Source organism: Pavona decussata, unplaced genomic scaffold (assembly GCF_977016875.1).
Source record: "Pavona decussata unplaced genomic scaffold, jaPavDecu1.1 SCAFFOLD_286, whole genome shotgun sequence".
NCBI classification, from domain to species: Eukaryota; Metazoa; Cnidaria; class Anthozoa; order Scleractinia; family Agariciidae; genus Pavona; species Pavona decussata.
This window is the reverse complement of record NW_028145687.1, coordinates 416,221-435,000: the sequence shown is the minus strand read 5'-3', so window position 1 is coordinate 435,000 and position 18,780 is coordinate 416,221. Positions and strand designations below refer to the sequence as shown.

The 18,780-nt window shown below is 39.1% G+C and overlaps 1 protein-coding gene across 1 annotated transcript in view; it reads right to left on the bottom strand.

Moving 5' to 3' along the window:
- The window catches only part of LOC146455051 (uncharacterized), a 76,529-nt gene that overhangs the window by 13,829 nt on the left and 43,920 nt on the right, over positions 1-18,780 (bottom strand). The window contains exons 28-36 of the mRNA XM_085094738.1: positions 17,411-17,469; positions 16,222-16,364; positions 13,871-14,194; positions 11,501-11,794; positions 9,831-10,115; positions 8,536-8,829; positions 5,674-5,958; positions 4,390-4,794; positions 177-239 (exon numbers count right to left, since the gene is read on the bottom strand). Coding sequence (XP_084950864.1) covers positions 177-239; positions 4,390-4,794; positions 5,674-5,958; positions 8,536-8,829; positions 9,831-10,115; positions 11,501-11,794; positions 13,871-14,194; positions 16,222-16,364; positions 17,411-17,469 — 2,152 coding nt within the window. The remainder of the gene's footprint in view (positions 1-176; positions 240-4,389; positions 4,795-5,673; positions 5,959-8,535; positions 8,830-9,830; positions 10,116-11,500; positions 11,795-13,870; positions 14,195-16,221; positions 16,365-17,410; positions 17,470-18,780) is intronic.

Genomic DNA, 18,780 nt, shown 5'->3' with positions numbered 1-18,780 from the left:
TCACCTATTTTGAACCGACCAAAGCTGTCCTCCGTCCTTGTTCACTTCAAAATAGGTGAGTGACTTCAGATGGCGCTACTACTTTTAATGTGACAAAGATCCTACGCTTTCCTCTGGGAGAATAAAACGAAGAACCAGGAGCAAGTCTAAGTATCATGAATGACTGTTTCACTTACTTCCGTTGCCTGTCGGATTACCCACAGATGTGCTGGTATGAGGAGTGATGCTGCTGTTTATAGCTAAAAAACGACGCAATGAAAGACATAAATAAATTTTAAATAGGTGGGTGACTTCGTCTTTTAATATGACAAACACCTTACGCTGTAAAATTTGAACAAATAAGCCAACCTTCAATTAAAAAAAAATTAACTCCCTGAAGGCCTTATTACACGGAAATATTTTTCTTGCAACATATATCGCTGCTTGCGTTATAAACAATGGCCTTCATTTGGCGCGAAAGTTTGTTTTATCCGTGGATATTTAATAAGTCGCGAGAAACAAAAAAGAGCGAAGCTCAAAAAAATGTGCGAGCAGCATGGAACAGACCATGCATGTCAAATACAAAATATCAGTCACAGGGAACAGCAAGAGCCACTTCTAAAGACTATTACAAAACGAGTCATGAGTCATGTGCCTTTTGCGACACAGCGGCAAAACGTCTACGCATGCGCCAAGTTTTGGCATTTTCGGTCGAGATCACGCTTTCCGGTTAGGGTTATGTTTTGATCTGTTGAAGTTTTTTTAAAAAAACTTCCCTGCTGTGGATCATTAACCAAATGTTAAAGATGAAGTGGACCAATGATAAAGAAAAGGTAAGCTTACCATAATTTCTTACAATGATTGATTCTGAAGTCGAGTGGTACTGATTATCTTTTAAAAAACGTCCAAAAATGTGATTCTATGCGTGTTTCAGCCCAAGTTATGAATATTTTGTCGGTTGGTGAATCGTGTTTTGACACCTAGCTCTATAGCTACTATTGCAATTTGTCCGTTCTTCAACACATGGAATGTTCTTGGAAAGACTGCTGTTACAAATTCTCATTTATATATTTTTTTATTAATTAGACCAAAGGAAGACGCAAGGTCTATCTGTTTCAAATGTTATCATAAGCAACGACGCAAAGCCTTTCACTCAGTCATCTTGTCTGGTAAATGAATGACTTCAAACTTTGAAAATTATGGTCACCAAAGCATTTAACCTGAAGCTAATGTTAAAACATGCGTGCAAGTATGGCTGAAAAAAGTTCTGGTTGCGAAATAAGTTGGTGAAAAGCGTCTGCTTCTGTTCGCGACGCCAAGTTTTGACCCAAGCAGGCTACTTGACGTTTCATTTAAAATGATTTGTCATTTTATTTTAATTTTTCTCTTTCTCTCTCTCAAAAAATGGAAAATGCCACTGAAATGTTCGAATAATGGTTGGTGTTTTTACTTCACCAAAATGATCGAAAAAATGCTAGCATAATTTGTGCAAAAGCCTAAATTTGCCCAAGGTAAAAAATGATAACTAAGAAAAAGATTGGATTGGTGCTGAAGCCTAAACTTCTGGCAGAATTTATCACATCTCTGGATGCCCCATGTTGCTGAATAAATAATCCTTCTTCCTCATGCATTAAATGTGTCTTCTGTGACCTGAAATAATAATAAATATTATTTGTAGCCCCCTTTTTATATACACTGTAAGTAAAAATGTAAGAAAATAATTAAATTTTTCTTGTTTATTTCATTTCAGGGGTTTCATATGATAGTAGTATAATCTGTATGTGGAAACCTCATGGTGAAAGAAGAATCAAATGTGCAATCTTAGTATAGGTAGATTCTAGATTTGTCTGCTGTTATGGTTGATAAACATGTTTATTCCAACTTAGGAGTGTTCCTCATATGCATTAGGCGAGGAAAATAAATATACCTGAGACAAGTCAAGTCAGCTTAAAAGAAAGTATTTTGTAAATCAAGATTACCAGAAATATGCTATGATATGCAATAAAACAACTGTTCTCTTTTCTTGTAATACATGATGCTCATCACACATTCTTGGATCATCTCGCAAAATAATATTTTGATTATGATCCAAGAATCCAATTATAGTGTAGAATAAGATTAAAAAGACCAGGTGCATTTTTCTCTGCAAACTTTTCCATCTCTGAGGGTGTGTGCAGTGCAAGTGCAATGTTGCCTTCATGGTGTTGGTGCAATGCTCTCTGGAATCTCTCTACCAGGTAATCAAATGAATGTTTGGAAAAAAATAACGAAGAAGGGATGCAGAACTTTTTATCTTTATAAGTAGAAACTAATGGTCACCACATACTCCATCAAGATGTTTAAATAAACTCTCACAACTAGTAACATAAGAAATATGTGGAGGATAATTATATTATTCACATATTTAAATTGTGATCAGAATATGCATATTCATACTGGGGCTTAATTTCATTCCCTCTGGGGTTGGGGGTGCCTTTGTATAAGTTACATTTGTTCTCCTCTAGCAGATGAAAAAAAAAAATTACAATATTGATATTGCTTATTTTTATAGTGAAATATACATGTTGATGATCAGTGTAATCCTTCAGAAGGATGTTTGGTAGAAATACTGTTACTGAAATATCTCTATTATATTACTGGGATTCTTTTTTTTCTTTTTTGTTCAAGTAGTTGTGTAGTTAAACTGACCTGATGAGGCTTTGAAAACTGTTTCAATGCTGTTCTATACATGTCTTTCTACTAGGACATCTCCATGACAATTTGACTTTCACAACTCCAAAAGAAGTTTGTATTGTACTCCAGGTGTCCTGATTTGGAAGCACTATTCTACAATCTCTTTTATTATTATTATTATTATTATTATTATTATTATTATTATTATTATTATTATTATTATTATTATTATTATTATTATTATTATTTCTTTTGCTAAATATATACAATAATTGGGGAAAAATGCGTTTACTTTATTAAGGGTTACTATTTGGGGTTGCAAACTTAGCAACGTTAATAATCATGAAGTTATCTTTGTATGTGAAAGTAAAAGGCAAACTTAAAAATTATGGAACAAATAACATAAAGAGCAAGGCAGGGTATGTTTGATGAAGAAAGGCCGTGCCGTTTGAAATATTGGAAAGGAAAAATATATTTCTCTGACTGTGAAATTAGCCTTGCTCTTTATATTATTTGTAGTGCAATTTATTGCTCCTTTACTACAGGATCCGGTACTTTTATTTTATCACGGTGGTTCTTGCAAGCACACCTGCTGCACATCCACTGGAAAATTATGCACAACCCAGAACCGAAATTGGGCCTCTTTCGGCTTATATTCTGCATACGTGGTAAACTTTTCTTCTTGGTCGACATTCTCAGCACATTTGTTGCAGCACCTTGTTCCCGGACGATAAGGAACATTACCTGCCTTTCCAACAGCGTCCAGCACGGCATAAAGTCGAGAAGGTATCCCGTTTTTGTGGAGAGCTCGAGAGTAGTTTTCCTGAGTAACCGAACACCGGTTGTTTCGTCCCAGTGAACCCGGCAAACTATCGAACCAACTGGAAGTTCAGCGGCCTTGGCTAACTGAGGTGTCAAGAAGTAATGACGGCCTCCGCATTTTCGTTTATCTAAACTTTTACCACACTTCTCGTCTTGCGAGGAACAACATTTTAACAACAGGACAACAACAACCACGGACAACAAAACTTTTCTTCACAAGCGCGAGCAAGTCGCATCTTCGAGCATGATTTTCGCACTTGGTGCAAGCACCAAACCCCTTGGTGCAAAGGTTTGAAAACAGCAAAATTAATTTACTCACCAGGAAAACAACTTTTTTGCTTAAGTTTGTTTCGTAACTCTTGAGTTTTGTTTTTAAACTTCGCGCGACGGGAGTTTTTTGTTTACCCAATAGGTTTTAATAGCTAACCGGAAATACAACACCGACCGGAAGTTCAGTGGTTGGCACATGCGCATTGCGTTTTGCCGCTGTGTCGCCTTTTGCAAATGTTTGGTTATTTCGACAAAGAAATTTGGCTCTGAAGAAGGGCTAGCGCTCGAAACGTTAGCTTTCGAATCCCTTTACGGTGGTCAAAATTTACCTTATCAACTCTGTTGATAAACCAAACATTCGTTTCTGCTCCCCCACCGACGCAGCACCACAGTCTCTTTAAAAATTAACCCTCTTATCTTTGCCTTATACAATCAAATCTACCAGATGTCGTGTAAAGTGGTTCTTGCAATTAAAGTCTATGGGACTTTTTTTTTTTCAAGATTATCATTCGAAAAATGAAACCTGTCCCATGACTTTTAGTTTCCTGTGCTATCGTCGCACTTTTCCTTTGCGATTTTTTTCTGCCAAGTACAGGTATTTTTTAAAAAAGTGGTAAATTTGTACTTGATAAAAGATAAACTTACCCGGAAGTGTGACTGTAAATCCGATAGAACTGCTGCTAGAAACGGAAGTGTTTACGCTCATTGTGTTTCCAATTCCAGTCGTCAAGCTCTCGTTCACAGTCCTCGACGCGTTCAACCCTGGCAGCGTGTAGGCCAAAGAAATGTTAGGTCCCACTCCCCTCTCGTTATACCCGCTGACCGTGAACAGATATTCAGTGTCATTCTTTGGTAACTCAAGGCCAAGCCACGTGTTTGTAGTCTTGTTTGTTTGAAGATTCACCCCTCCTGTTTCTTTGTACTGAACGATGTATCCAAGTAAGACAGGGGCGTTTATGTGATCGCTGGGTATTGGGAACCAGCTTAGTTCAATGTGATTGGTTGAGTTAATCCTGGATACTGTGAGCTGAGTTGGAGCTTCGCTGGGAACTAACGTACAACAAATGATGACATTACACGCGTGCCCGTTGGAATTGTAAAAGTCTCTTCAAATGCAAACGTTCGTTGGTTCGGACGCTGACGCTGATCGTTTCCTAAATCCTAAGCCCCTTGCAAAGTTAGGAGTATTCACGTGAAAGAAAGCCCCCTAGCTTTAAGAACGAGATAAGCGTTACTAAAACAATATAGAGCATGCGCTCTAGATTTGGAAAGCTCAATCTCGTTATGCTGTAACACCTTTTGCGCATGCTTAAGGCTATGTCCACACTTGCATCCCGAGCACGGTGCCCGAGTACGATTCACGCTGAGGCACGTGTGTGAACGCACTCTTATAATATGGAGGGTTCGGGCACGCTCTCCGTGCCCAAGTACAAGGCCGAGACTTTGTATTCGGGTACTGAAGCAGACAACGGTTCCCTGGTTCCCAGGCACTAGCGCTCGGGTAACTACTTTGAACATAACCTAACGGATTATCATTCTCTGGAATACAATAGTGTTGTACTTACACTCAGTCTCGTGCTTGGGCTAGGATCCAAACGTCTTTACATTTTCTTAAGCACACGCAACATTTATCTCGTTCACTTGAGAAATGAGCGTCTCACCACGCACAAATAACTTATAGTTACAATATACACTTAATGTATGGCCCCGAGGGAAACATTTAGTTAACGTTTCTTTTCTCGAGCGTCCTGATGTTTCCTGAGACGAAGTCGAGGGAAACATCAGGACTCGAGGGAATTCAAAACAAAACTAACTAGTTTCCCGGGATACATCTATATTTGATCAGGGGTACGTGACCAAGAATCAACCAATCACAGTGCTCGTTTTGTTCAGTGAAAGTCTAGGTATATAACAAAACCGTATATTTACCATCCATATCCGTTGGTATAATCACTGGTAGACTGCTAGGTCCATCTCCCACGGTATTTACTCCACATGTAGTAAACACATAGTGCGTGTATATACGAAGTCCTTGAATAAGCTGCACGAGCGTAGTGGTGTTGAGTTGAGCATACAAAGTCATCGACATAAGTTCAGTTATGTTGATTTTGTAATGAATGATTCTTGGTTGGTGTGGAATAGGCTGCCACGTTAGATTTATGCTTGTGGAACTTGTGTGGAATCCTGATACATTTTTTGGAGCGTCTGCTAAGGCTGAGAAATGTAATGACAAAAATCAGTTTTAGCAGCAGAAAAGTGGCCATTTTCATGATGGCGTCATTTCACTACAACTACCAGAATTCATTTTGTTTTCCTTTTCAAATTCAAATTTTGTAATCCTTGTGGACAGCAAAGAACAATAAATCTGACTAAATTAGCACGAGAAAAAGAAAACCAGAAGGATTCTGGTAGTTGTAGTAAAATGACGCCATAGTGAAAATGTCCTATTGGAAAACGCGTCTCTTATGATGGGCATTTTTATTGCACCAGGGTGGGGAAGGGGGAGGGGACACAGTCGTTTTGGTTTGAAAGAGGGCATGTAGATTTTAACTTTTTTGGTCTGAAAGTCTGGTTTGGGTTCTACAGACCAGTTCTGAACAGGAGTATGACTAGAAGGCTAGGGGCCCGTCTCTCGAACGTCCCGGTAACTTACCGGGCCCGATAAGTATATTTTTAATTATAATCCATCAAATATTTTTGCTCGCGCGCGATTGGTCTAAACGTCTCACGTGATCGAATATACCCCAGCTAAAACTGGGGAATATCCGACGATATTCCCCAAGTGATATTCCCCTATTTCAAAACCTGCAAGGCGCGTCTTGTTTACAATTAAAATTAATGTCAAGATGGGGGAACGGTTTGCTTTTGTGACAGAAGGAGAGATAAACCTGCTGGTCGATAAAGCAGTATCAGAAAACAACATACGCTCAAAACGTTTTTGACGGTAAACTGTTCTTAAACAAAATGTTCAAATACTCAAGCTCGTTGCTACATGTTGCGAAAAATATTTGAAGGATAATAACAACAATAGCCTCCATTTGGCTTTAAAAATATGCTCAGATATTTGTCCTTGCACATTATCTGCTCCTCGAAGCTCACAGCTTTCTTTCAGCTTCGCTCTCGGAAAACTGTTCGCTTCTCAGAACAGATAATGTCCGCGGACAAATATCTGAGCATATTTTCGCGCCAAATGGAGGCTATTGTTTATATGTTTTTTCGCCTATTACACAGTGATTACAGACATGCTACTTGGCCAATCTTTTCATAGAATTATAAGATTTTAAAATTTAGTATTCAAAGCTAACATAAAATGACTTCTGTTTAGGAACATTTATCACCAAAGACACTTTTCGGGCCCAGTAAGTTACCGGGATTTTCGAGAAACGGGCCCCAGGTCTGAAAAAGGCTACCGAAAAATTAGAACATATTTTGGTTTGAAAAAGGATCAGGGTTTGGAGAAACGAGCCACATACCCCTACCAAAACTTTAGGAGAGTACCTCCTTCGGGATTGCACCCTGATGTCATACAGAGTTTTCACCTTTTTGTAGATTTTGATCATCCGATTTAAAATCCTTAGAATTCTCATTGGTTCATTGCGCTATTTGGTCTGTTGTGATTGGCCAGGGTAATCTCTGTGCTCTGTCATTGATTAGCAAAACTGGCGCCACTTTCTTTACCAATGAGAATTAAAACCGAAAAACAATCGTAGCGTTTTCCCGCGCTTGACGTTGGGTGGCATATTTCCTTATGCAAGAAACTAAAGGACGGTGCCTACTATTGTTACTGCGCATACGTTCTGCGCATATCGCTATACTCGGGTTTCCTATGGGTGGTGCCTACTAATACAGGGATATTTTTGCGCGGTTGAAATCGGGCTTTGAACAACTGGACCCAGGGATCAGCATCTCGTGCACTCAAAGTAAAGGTATAGTTTTACTACGCGTATACACCAGCATACGACATAAAAACAGACAGAAGCAGGAAGAACAATTTTTTTCATCCCATGGTTGCGCATGCGTTCAGTTTGTACTGATACACTTTTTCGATTGCACCACTAGTACAAAACCAGGGCCGAGTTGTTCAAAGCCCGATTAAGCTTATCCTGGGTTAACATGAACTTTGACTTAAGTTTAATTACTAACCAATTAAGATTTTTCAGAACATTTTTGCATGTCCCTTAGTTTTGACTTTCAGTTTAAACTTTAATGCGCTGTTATACTAGGCAATTTGTCTTGCAACTTGTCTCGCAATTTCGTTGCGACACAAGTTGCACGAATTGTTGAAAGGCAACGTTTTGTGAATCTTGTGTTGCAACGAAATTGCAAGACAAATTGCAAGATAAATTGCCTAGTGTAACAGCGTCTTTGGAATTTTCTTTACCATTAGCTTAAAATAATTATAAGCTTTTAAAAAAACATTTTAACCAGCGAGATGAAAACGTCAGTTAATTTTTAATCAAAGACTAGCTTTAATCGGCTTTCGAACAATCGGGCTCAGGTCTTAGTACAGTGGATAACCCCGCCTTACGGCCACCTCGTTATTACGGCCAAATTTTTTTTTTTGGCCGCTCGGCAAAACGACCATACATTTTCTTTTACAAATCCCTCGTTAAATCGGTCACCCGTTAATATGGCCAAATTTTTTTGGCCCCTTTGTGACTGTATTAACGAAGTTCCACTGTACCACAACTGTATCCACATGTTGAAGAGATGTCACTGATCATCACTCACCGCTGCTCAGCAACCCCTCAAATTAGTGAGAGTAAACCTAGGGCTCCGTTTACACTTTACCTTTTTCTCTGGTCCTTACAGTAAACGCGCAACTGTTAGGACTATTTCCCACGCTGTTGAACGCACTGATCACAACCACATACATTGTGAACTCTTCCAATTCTGTTAGCCAAACTTGCGTTTGTTGTGTTCTCGTCATGTTGAGAGAAGAATCGTTGGTTTTCCTCCAGAACACCTCGTAACCTAGAAGCGAGGGTGCGTTGATAAATTCAAGGGGAATTGGGCTCCACCTAAGTCGAAGGCTGGTGGAGTTTCTGAACGACGCTGTTATATTTTCGGGTGAAGAGCCTGGGGCTGAAATTAAAACGAAAAGTTGCTTCAGTCAATGATATGCTCTTTACTTTTGAGTCTGTCGATTGCATTCAAAGTTCCCTTGGTGCTGTTTTTTATTTTGCTGTGCAACTAGTTCTAACTTCTGAGTCTGTGAATAAAATCCTAAGGTCTGACCATTCAAATGAAAGCTACTGAGCAGTACCTTCCTGTGGTGCTGTTTATTATGCTGTACAAGGTGGTTCTAACTTTTGAGTCTGTGGATAAAATCCTAAATTGTGACCATTCAAATGAAAACTACTGAGCAGTACTTTCCTGTGGTGCCGTCTGTTATAAATCAATTAATTAATCAATTGATTAATTAATCAATTAATTAATTAATTAGTTTGATCTTTCCAGATCGATTTGAAGTTTAGGAGTGTTGGTTTTTGAGCTAGGAGAGGGGACAACCCAAGTACCAGCTGGAGAAAAACCTCTCGGAGCATGGACAAGAATCAACAAAAAACTCAACCCACATATGACACCGACTATAGGAATCGAACCCGGGTCAGATCAGTGGGAGGCGAGTGCTCTTACCACTGCACTATACCTGCTCCCCCAAATGGTTCTAACTTCAACAGTTTTGTCTGAAGTTGTAGCAACTCTTGAGCATGCTTTAAACTGTTAATATTGTAGCGAAAGAAGAAACCTCTTGTACCCACCCCCTTGGGGTGACTCGTTCCTAGTCTTTTAAGAGTTTTCGCAGTTGTAGCTGTCAGTTCGGTGTGGAAATAAACAACTGCGTTTATAGTTGGATTTGAACGTTCATTCAGTGCCTGTTGACCCAGGAATGGAAACATTACAATATATACGTACCACAAAAATGCCGAATTAATCTTATTCCTGAGGTCTTAGCCTCTTGCCTACCGGTAAGCATGAGAATGAAGGGAGGGTTGTAAAAGCACGTGAATGGTTTGAAATTTAAAGAACCCAACAAAAACGCACCAACACCGTGCTATAATGTCAATCTACAAAACCGAATTTACCGTCCATATCGGTTGATATTGTCACTGGTAGACTGCTAGGTCCATCTCCCACGGTATTTACCCCACATACGGTAAACACATACTGCGTGTATCCGCGAAGTCCTACAATATGCTGCACGAGCCCAGTACTGTTAATTTGGCCAACCAAAGTCCCCGAAACAAGTTCAGTTATGTTTATTTTATAATAACTAATTCTTGGTTTGTATGGAATTAGTGGCCATGTTAGATTTATACTTGTGGAGCTTGTGTTGAATCCTGATACATTTTGTGGAGCGTCCCACAAGGCTGAGAAATGTAATGAAAAAAATTCAGTTTTAGTAGCAAAAAAGTGGCAGATATGTCTCTTATGATATGATAGCCATATTTGTCGCAGGATAAAAACATTTGATGTATTAAGAGAAAATAAGGGGACAGAGAGGGAGACCCCAGTGTAGCCCTTGGAATATGTGAATTTCACAAGTTATTTTTAGATGTCATGAAAGCGAAAGTCTTTTTCCCGAGATGCCCGCAAACTTATCTAGACGCTTGTATATACCACATAGGAAAGCTATACTGAACATTCAACAGCCAACGTTACACAATGCGACCTTGGCACGCTCCGATGACTTCCTGTGACGTCACACTGACCGTTTGCGGACGTCTGGGGAAACCGACTTCCGTTTAGACCATGTCTAAAAAAGATCATTTGAAATTCACATATCTGAGCCAACGCTGTCCCCTTAGTTTCTCTTGATGTACTTAGGCACCCAGCGGTTCATTTCGGTGGATATCTGACCGGAAGGCCTTAACCGCCTCTAAAATTTGGATTTAGTCGTAAAAAAAAATTGTTACGGGACGTTTTTCGGTAAAAGTAGATTTCACTCAGCTTAGGAAATATCGGAGCCTTTGTAGCCGTTGTTGAACACCCGCTGTTCTTTCGAAAAAGAAATGAGCCTCAGTTTATTAAGGAGCGAAAAGTATTTTCTTTACAATTTCCTCCATTTGTTAAGCTTACGTTAGTGAAATTGAGTTGTCGAAATACTATTGGCCACGGGTCTCCTGAGTTCTGCCTGTAAGAAAATGAGTCAAGATCTGCAATAAACAATATGTTCCTGTGAAGACGATCTGGTCCACTTGATGTAAAAGATCCCGGTAGGTAGCAGGGCACCTCTCGCTTAGCCACAGAGCTAAAATGCCCCAAAAGCCCCTACAGTTTTCTTCGGAACTGAAATTTCTATCAGTTTAAAATTTTGCAACACTGGAAAGCTGCTAATTCCTTTTGTTTTCCGAGGGGCAAGATGTCTCTAAAATGCAAGAAAAGGTCAGCTAGAATTTTCTTAAAACCATAGCCACAACAGCTAATAAATTAGGGCAGCACACACAATTGAGAGCGCAATTTTTTACGTAATATCAAACACGAGACACGGTGTTTCATCACATATCAAACACCGAGAAGAAAGTTGAAAATACGACGCGTAGCGGAGTATTTTTGACGAACTTCGAGGTTTTTGATATTTTGGTGAAACACTGTGGCGAGTGTTTGATATAACTTCTCAAACAAACTGATTTTGAAGGGAAAATTAAGGATGTAAAAACGAGGAGTTTTTCATCAGATATCCAAACACGTCACGGTGCATGATCTCCTTTGTCTTTGGCTTTTGAATTATTTTAAAATAAGTTTGAGAAGTTACCTTCTTCAGTAGTCCGGACAAACATTACTGAACTATTCGGGCCACTCCCAATGTTGTTGAATGCATTCATTACAACGGCATATTCAGTAAAAACTTCCAATTCTGTCAACCAAGCTTGCGTTTGGTTTGTTCTCGTTAAGTTAACCGAAGAATCGTTGATTCTCCCCCAGAATACCTCGTAACCCAGAAGCGAGGGAGCATTGACAAACACAGGGGGGATTGGACTCCATGTAAGTTGAATGCTGGTGGTATTTGTGAACAGCACTGTCAGATTTTTGGGCGGAATGCCTGGAACTGAAATTAAAACAAACTTTGAATGCTCATTCTTGACCTTGAAATCCGAAACAATTGTATTGTATGAATAACTCTTGAAGTTAGGTTTGTTGTACCGGCGAGGTTTACAGCCTTCGCGCAAGAACTGAAGAACGCGAACATTTTGAAGAGAGAACTGAATGAAAGAGCATCAAGAGATACTCACTTCAAACTGGAAAACATCACTATTGATGAAAATAAATTTCCATTGCTGGCTTAGAACCACATTGCAGCGATTACAGTGTCTTTTTATCATCTTGTGAAAATACTCAAATAAGCGCCGCACCGGAGCTGCGGCGCTTATTCGAGGGCGGCGCTTATTAACCATTCCGCTCCATGTGCGGCGCTTAATCGAGGGCGGCGCTTATTCGAGTAAATACGGTACTGCCTTCAGTGTTGTCACGTGACTTATGTATATTTAGGCACGTGACAACAAGTGATTCAAAATAGCGGGCAGTTTGTAACTTCCATCTCTATATTTTAGGGTTGGAAGCTGGCGTCTGATATGGATGGCCTTCTTGAATGTCCAGTCGGCATATATTTCATGGTAAGGTAAGGGTGATATGGAGGTTCAGGGTTCGGGTTAGGATTATGTGGATGACTATATGGTACCATCTCATGGTTGGCCTTAGACTGGTGTTCCCAGATGGCAGATGATAAATAGAGATGGGGGTTACGAACTACCTGCGATTTTTAATCACTTTTTTTCATGTTTCACGTGACTAAATACACGTAAGTCACGTGAAAAACACTGAAGACAGTATCTGTTGATCGATGAATACTGTGAGAAACAGAAGAACAGCATAGACCGCAAGTGACCTGCGCCAGGCGGGTCTGGCCCGCATTTGAACGTTTAAACCCGATGACCCGCCGCGACTAAGTAAACACCCGCATTTGTTTTCAAGCTCTGAATTTTTGATAAAATCAGCCAATAGCACATTTTCATTATGGCATCATTTTACTACAACTACGGGAATCCTTCTGGTTTTTCTTTTCTCATGCTAATTAGAGCTATTGTTTTTTGCTGTCCACTGTGATTACAAAATTTACATTTGAAAAGGAAAACGAAATGAATTCTGGTAGTTGTAGTAAAATGACGCCATCATGAAAATGGCCTATTCCTAACAGAATCTTAATTTTCATGCCGTGATTCCTACAAATAACAAATAAATGGCTCGTAAAACATGATGAAAAACTACACGAATTGCAAGAAAAGGCCATTTTAGAGACCCTTATTTTCAAAAATTTCTGAGGGGGGCATGCCCCCAGACCCCCTAGAAGCTTGCTTCTTCGACACTCGTTGCTAACAACACATATGACCAGCATTTCGGGTTCTCAAACTTGGGGGCTATGGAACAGACTGAGAACAGACTAAGAACAGACTGAGATGTCATCTTGCAAATTTTTCTAGTGAACACTAAGTTCTTCTATTGTGTGATGTGTTATATTTTATGTTAAGCATTTAAACAATAATCAATTAATTAAATAATTAATAAATAATTAATATTTTAATTTATTTTCTTATCAGGAGATAAACTAGAAAGGGAAAACCTCATTTATCTCCTTTTCACTTGGATTTGTGAACAAGCGGCTATTATTATTATTATTATTGTTATTATTATTATTATTATTATTATTATTATTATTATTATTATAAGCTTCAACGCTTCAACATAAGTAGACCTTGAGACAAGAGTTATTCATACAACTATAAAACAAACTTGTTTTCGCCATTTACAACTTCGAGACTGAGATACGTGTAAGTTTATGAATATCAAACGTAGAAATTCCAGTTAAATAAAAAACGAAACAATAGCATTTCTTATCAAATAGAGACATGCAATAGTCAGTCAGTTCTTTTTTCAACCCTTATGGCCCAAAAATGACGAACAGCTAATTTCTCGTCACTTTATCTGCGTTTAATGGAACATGCATACCATGAGAATAAAATAAATGATCACCAAAGTTAAAATGTCTTGATATAGAATATATGGAGAATGGTGGGGAGAATTTGTTTTTTGATACTGGGTCTGTAAAGGCCAGATAAGGTGTACTCACCAGTTGAACCACTTAGCACAGTAAGAGAATCACTAGGAAAGCCGTGACCATGCAGTGTGACCAAGACGACCCGGATGGTGTAGTAAGCATAACCGCGGATGTTTCTTAGTGCAGCTTCCTGTCTTTTATCATCTGCACTGTGTGGTGGCACCAATAGCTCCCCATATGGGTCGCCTTCTTCGCGGTACAGGACCTTGTAACCTTGGAACACACCTTTAAGACGGCTTTGTTCATCAGATCCATATGGGCTTTCCCATGATACCAAAAGGCACGGAAAGGGCTCATTACATGAAGTAACTGTTACGTTAGTGGGCTTTACTGGAACTGGAATCAATCAGGAGACATCATCACTCAAAACCTCTCTTGGGAAATTTTAGTGGATTCCACGAGGTGGCTCTTCCATCCACTGTTCCCAGGTCGAATTGGACTTGGAAATGTTGGTTTTTGTGTAGGGAGGAAAACGGGAGTACCCGGAGAAAAACCCTCGGAGCAGGGAAGAGAACCAACAACAAACTCAACCCACATATGACGCCGAGTCCGGGAATCGAACCCGGGCCACATTGGTGGAAGGCGAGCGCTCTCACCACTGCGCCATCCCAGCTCCCTCTCTTTGTAATAAGTGAACTATTTCAACTGATATCCAGGCTAGGCGCCTGACAGATATAGAGAATAACAGAGCTTCATATTTGCTTACGTAGCATGTGTAAAGGGACGACATGTCTGGTTTCACCTCGTTCCACAGGGAAACCATTTGCGGTGCCGCAAAACGACGTCTGTTTACACAAGGCTCGGCCTTCCCTTTGTCAGAAATGGTCAGTCCTTTAGCGGACAGCTGAATGAAGTGTAACAATTTGAAGGACTGATGGCACATTCTGAGAGTAGTGTGCGCCATTTTTAAGCAATTAAAAAAGAAAAGTTGCATATAAACTGTGGCTCAAATTAGTGAATTCTATTTGCAAAATGTTTGTGACAAATTGAAAACGCCCTTAGATTACTGCTTAAGAAAAACGTTTTCCTTTTCATAGTTTTACTGTGGACTGAAAACTGGATTTATCTGTTCAACTGCTGGGAAGCGCTTTGTCATTCTTGGAATAGCTAATAATTTTCAACTTAATTAAATTCTAAGTCTGAAGCTGATCAAGTGGTACGACAGGCGCTGCAGTCGATCCAGCTCCACACGGAAACAACCGGCAAATTTTAAAACAAAGCTAGGCGAAATCATATCAAAGTATTCAAAGAAGGAAGTAATGATAAAATCCAAATCATTCCGTTCGATGCATAAAGAAGGCACTCCTAATACAGATTGGAGTCGGGATTATATGGGCGGTGAATGAATGCATCTTGGGACGCGTATCTGGCATTTGCAGGGGTGGATGATATCATCACCAACTTGGGAAGGGAGAGAGAGCCTGGAATCGAGATCATCGAACGTACTCCCCAATCTTTGATTATTGCTAGTAATAAAAATAAGTATTGTAACAAATATAAGTATACACCAAAATAGTAGATAGTATTTTCTTGCGCTCTGGTTGGTGACCCAAACTCCGGATAGTATTTGAAATGAATAATCCAGGTTCTTATACGCAAATTTTTACTGTATTCGCTGTCTACCATTGCCTTGAATTTTGAGCGCGAGCCAGACATGGTCAGAAATAAAGCAGTCAGTTAGTACGGCTGGGTATCCACTGGTTTGATGTATACTAAAACAATAGGACATTTCCGAGTCGCTTTAAACCTAAGCCTCATCATGAAAGCGAAGCTTCGTGTATAGTTTTTATTATGAAAACCAGTTTCATTCATATACAAACAACCTAGAATGAATGGATGAATGTAATTCCGAGTAAAAGCATTCTGTCAATGATTTGGACAACAAATGCAAGGAAACGTTGGTGTACTTAATTGTTATATTTCGATATGATACTATATCATCTTCAGACTAAGGTGACAACAAGTAGCTATGATTTAAATACTGAAAGATGGTAAATTAGCAATTTAAAACATGCACATGAAAATACGAAACAAGACGTTGATGTCAGGAGAATAGGCAAAGTTCTCTACTAGCTTTTAAACCATTGTTAAAGATGGTGCTGAACGCATGATATGGTAGGCTTCTTTGTATAGTAGTAAATTCCAAAGAAGCCTACTTGGAATTACATTAATTCTTTATGTCTTAAAATTATCAGCGGGTAATGGTTTTACAAACAATCTAATTTCACAAAAAAAGCTTTGCACTTAGCCTCGCTTTCATAATGAGGTTCAAAGCAACTCGGAAATGACGTATTATTCACCTCAGTCCCCATTTCAGTGAATAATTGTTTTAAATCATGATCTCCTCTCAAGAAAGTACTTACCTTGTGATGACCAGTAAGAAGTCACATTCACAGCTTCATTTAATATTATGGATGCATTCATAAAGAACTCATCGACTTTAATAATTTGCTCAACTCCCAAGGAGTGGAATGACATGTTAAGGTTGATGATAACACTTCCGGATCTGCAGGAGAAATAATCAAAGGAATTAAACCAGACAGAGAAGACAGAGATAGGGTGGATCAACGGAAAACCGTCCTATGATCCTCCAATTTTCTCTTGAACAGTTGTTGGCGGACAACAAAAGTTTAACTTAATAATAATAATGATGATGATGATGATGATGATGATGATGATGGTGATGATAATAATAATAATAATAATAATAATAATAATAATAATAGTAATAACAATAATAATAAGCAAAAATTATATACATATATGCAGATTGAACATCTACTATTTTTTAAATATTTGTTGCCACCGACACTATGACAAGAGAAAACCAGCAACGGAGAAATATGCCGACGTTTCACTAGAAAGATATAGCATTGAACATATCATGAGTGTGAGACGAAGAAAAGGTCTGAGTACGGAACAGAAAGTGAAGTCATGATCTCCCGTACACCGGTTGGATACACTAACTACTGGGCGACTGAGAGACTAGTAGCGAGCCAGACAACTACAAGAGGGTTTGCATAGGGTTAACTGATTGGAATTACCTGTAATTTTAACTGTCAGCTGAGAAATGGTGGATGTTTTGACTTATAGCCCAGTAAAGTTACAAAAGCTGTTAGCTGAGATGTCTAAAACTGTTCCTGAATATATTGCGAATTTTACTTACAATAACTTGTCAGGAACTGCGGCGTAGTTAATGCCTGGAGAATAAGTTGCTTACCAGAGTTCCTCACAAGTTGTTTATATCTAAAAGCTATGAGGTCATCAGAAGACGATAACCAGTGTTCGTAAATTCTCGCGTTTTCTAAAGTCTGCCACCTGTTGAATCTGGTTCTTGTTGTGTCTTGTTGTAATATCTTTGTGTGGCAGAAAAATTAAAAAATAGTTCTGATCGGCTTGTTATATTGAAAGCGTCTGTTGTGATTGATCTTGGTCATTGTATTTGATTTTATGACATTCAGTTAAAATCTACTTTAAACGGTACAAGGTATTGACATTTATAATCATTTTATTAGTGAGATAAACCATATGAAAATAGTTGTAGATGCCTACCGATATGAAAAGATGGTCGCCAATCCATACTCACTATCGCTTTTAAATATTCTATTAATCTGAAATAAATGAAAGAAGATTACAAAACGTTCAAAAACTCATTAATAATTCATAGGATCTTTGACTTTTTCAAATGGTCGATAAAACGTCACGTGTGATGGTTTAAAAGCCCGATAAAACCTCCTCCTTATTGGTATGCGGTGTTTAATGTTTTTCTCCTATGCTAATTTCCAACGTTCCAAAAGCATCATTGTTATGAACTCTCCTGACACACGCTTTTCCAGGAATGTTTTTGATGCCGTTCAAAAAAATCGCAGCATCGGGTCTGGTTGTCATATGCAAATGCAAACTAGTTAGCATAAGAATAGCAAGATCTACATATGAAAAGCAGTGAGGTTTGTATCAAAACAAGGTCACCCCCAGCCTCGCTTCCAATCTAAGACCAGGCACTAAGCACACAACTGTAAAATGGACTATTCTTTTAGTATAGAGTGTTTTCACATGACGTCAAGGCGGCCATGTTGGTGTCCCAAAACAAAGAAATGGCGGCCATGTTGGTGTCCCAAACTAAACCTCTGGGAATTGAACTCTATTTTTATGCAAATACTTTCTTTTGTTTCAGTAAACCAATATGGGCGGTAGTCGGGTGAATAAAAACATTCTATACACTCGATTGAAAAAACGTCATCAGATAAAAGAGGACTCATAAGAGGTATAAGACCTGACCGGGGACGATAAGACACAGAAAGCGTTTGACTTTTGAGCTTATTTACATTGTTCTTGATAGAATAATAAAAGCATGTGTAGTTTTTAGGGCTTAAAATTTTTCAGGACAAAAATACGAAATAGGCGCATATGCATGCTAATTAGATCATCCCATAATCCTTCAAGTCACATCGTTCTTCATGGTTTTTCTGTTAGCCCTGTTTTGTGAACCGTTTTCAATTGAGTGTCGGAAGTAATCTCGCGTTTGCTTTTGGTTCTGCTTCACTGCGCTCTGTATCGGTTAGCAAAACTCGCGCCACTTTCTCAACTAAAAAGAAGCAGGAGGCGTCGTGGCAGAGCCGACTTCAATTCCCGCTCTGACCACTAGCTGGAATTGTTTCTCGGTAGCCCTGAGTTCAACTCCGCCGCCGCGCTTGTAAATAGCCAGCTGGTCTGCCTCCTGTGAGTTGGAATTTTTAACCATATTATGTTCAATTTAAGTATTTTCTTTGTGAAGTTTAATTCTCGGCCCCACTAGCACTTGCGCTATATAAACACTGTCGAGGGTAAATATAGGTGTGACGCGTTCAGGCGCCGATTACCAGTTTGTTTTCTAACCCTGATTGGTTCATTGTGATGTTTATGTCTGTTGTGATTGGTTAGAG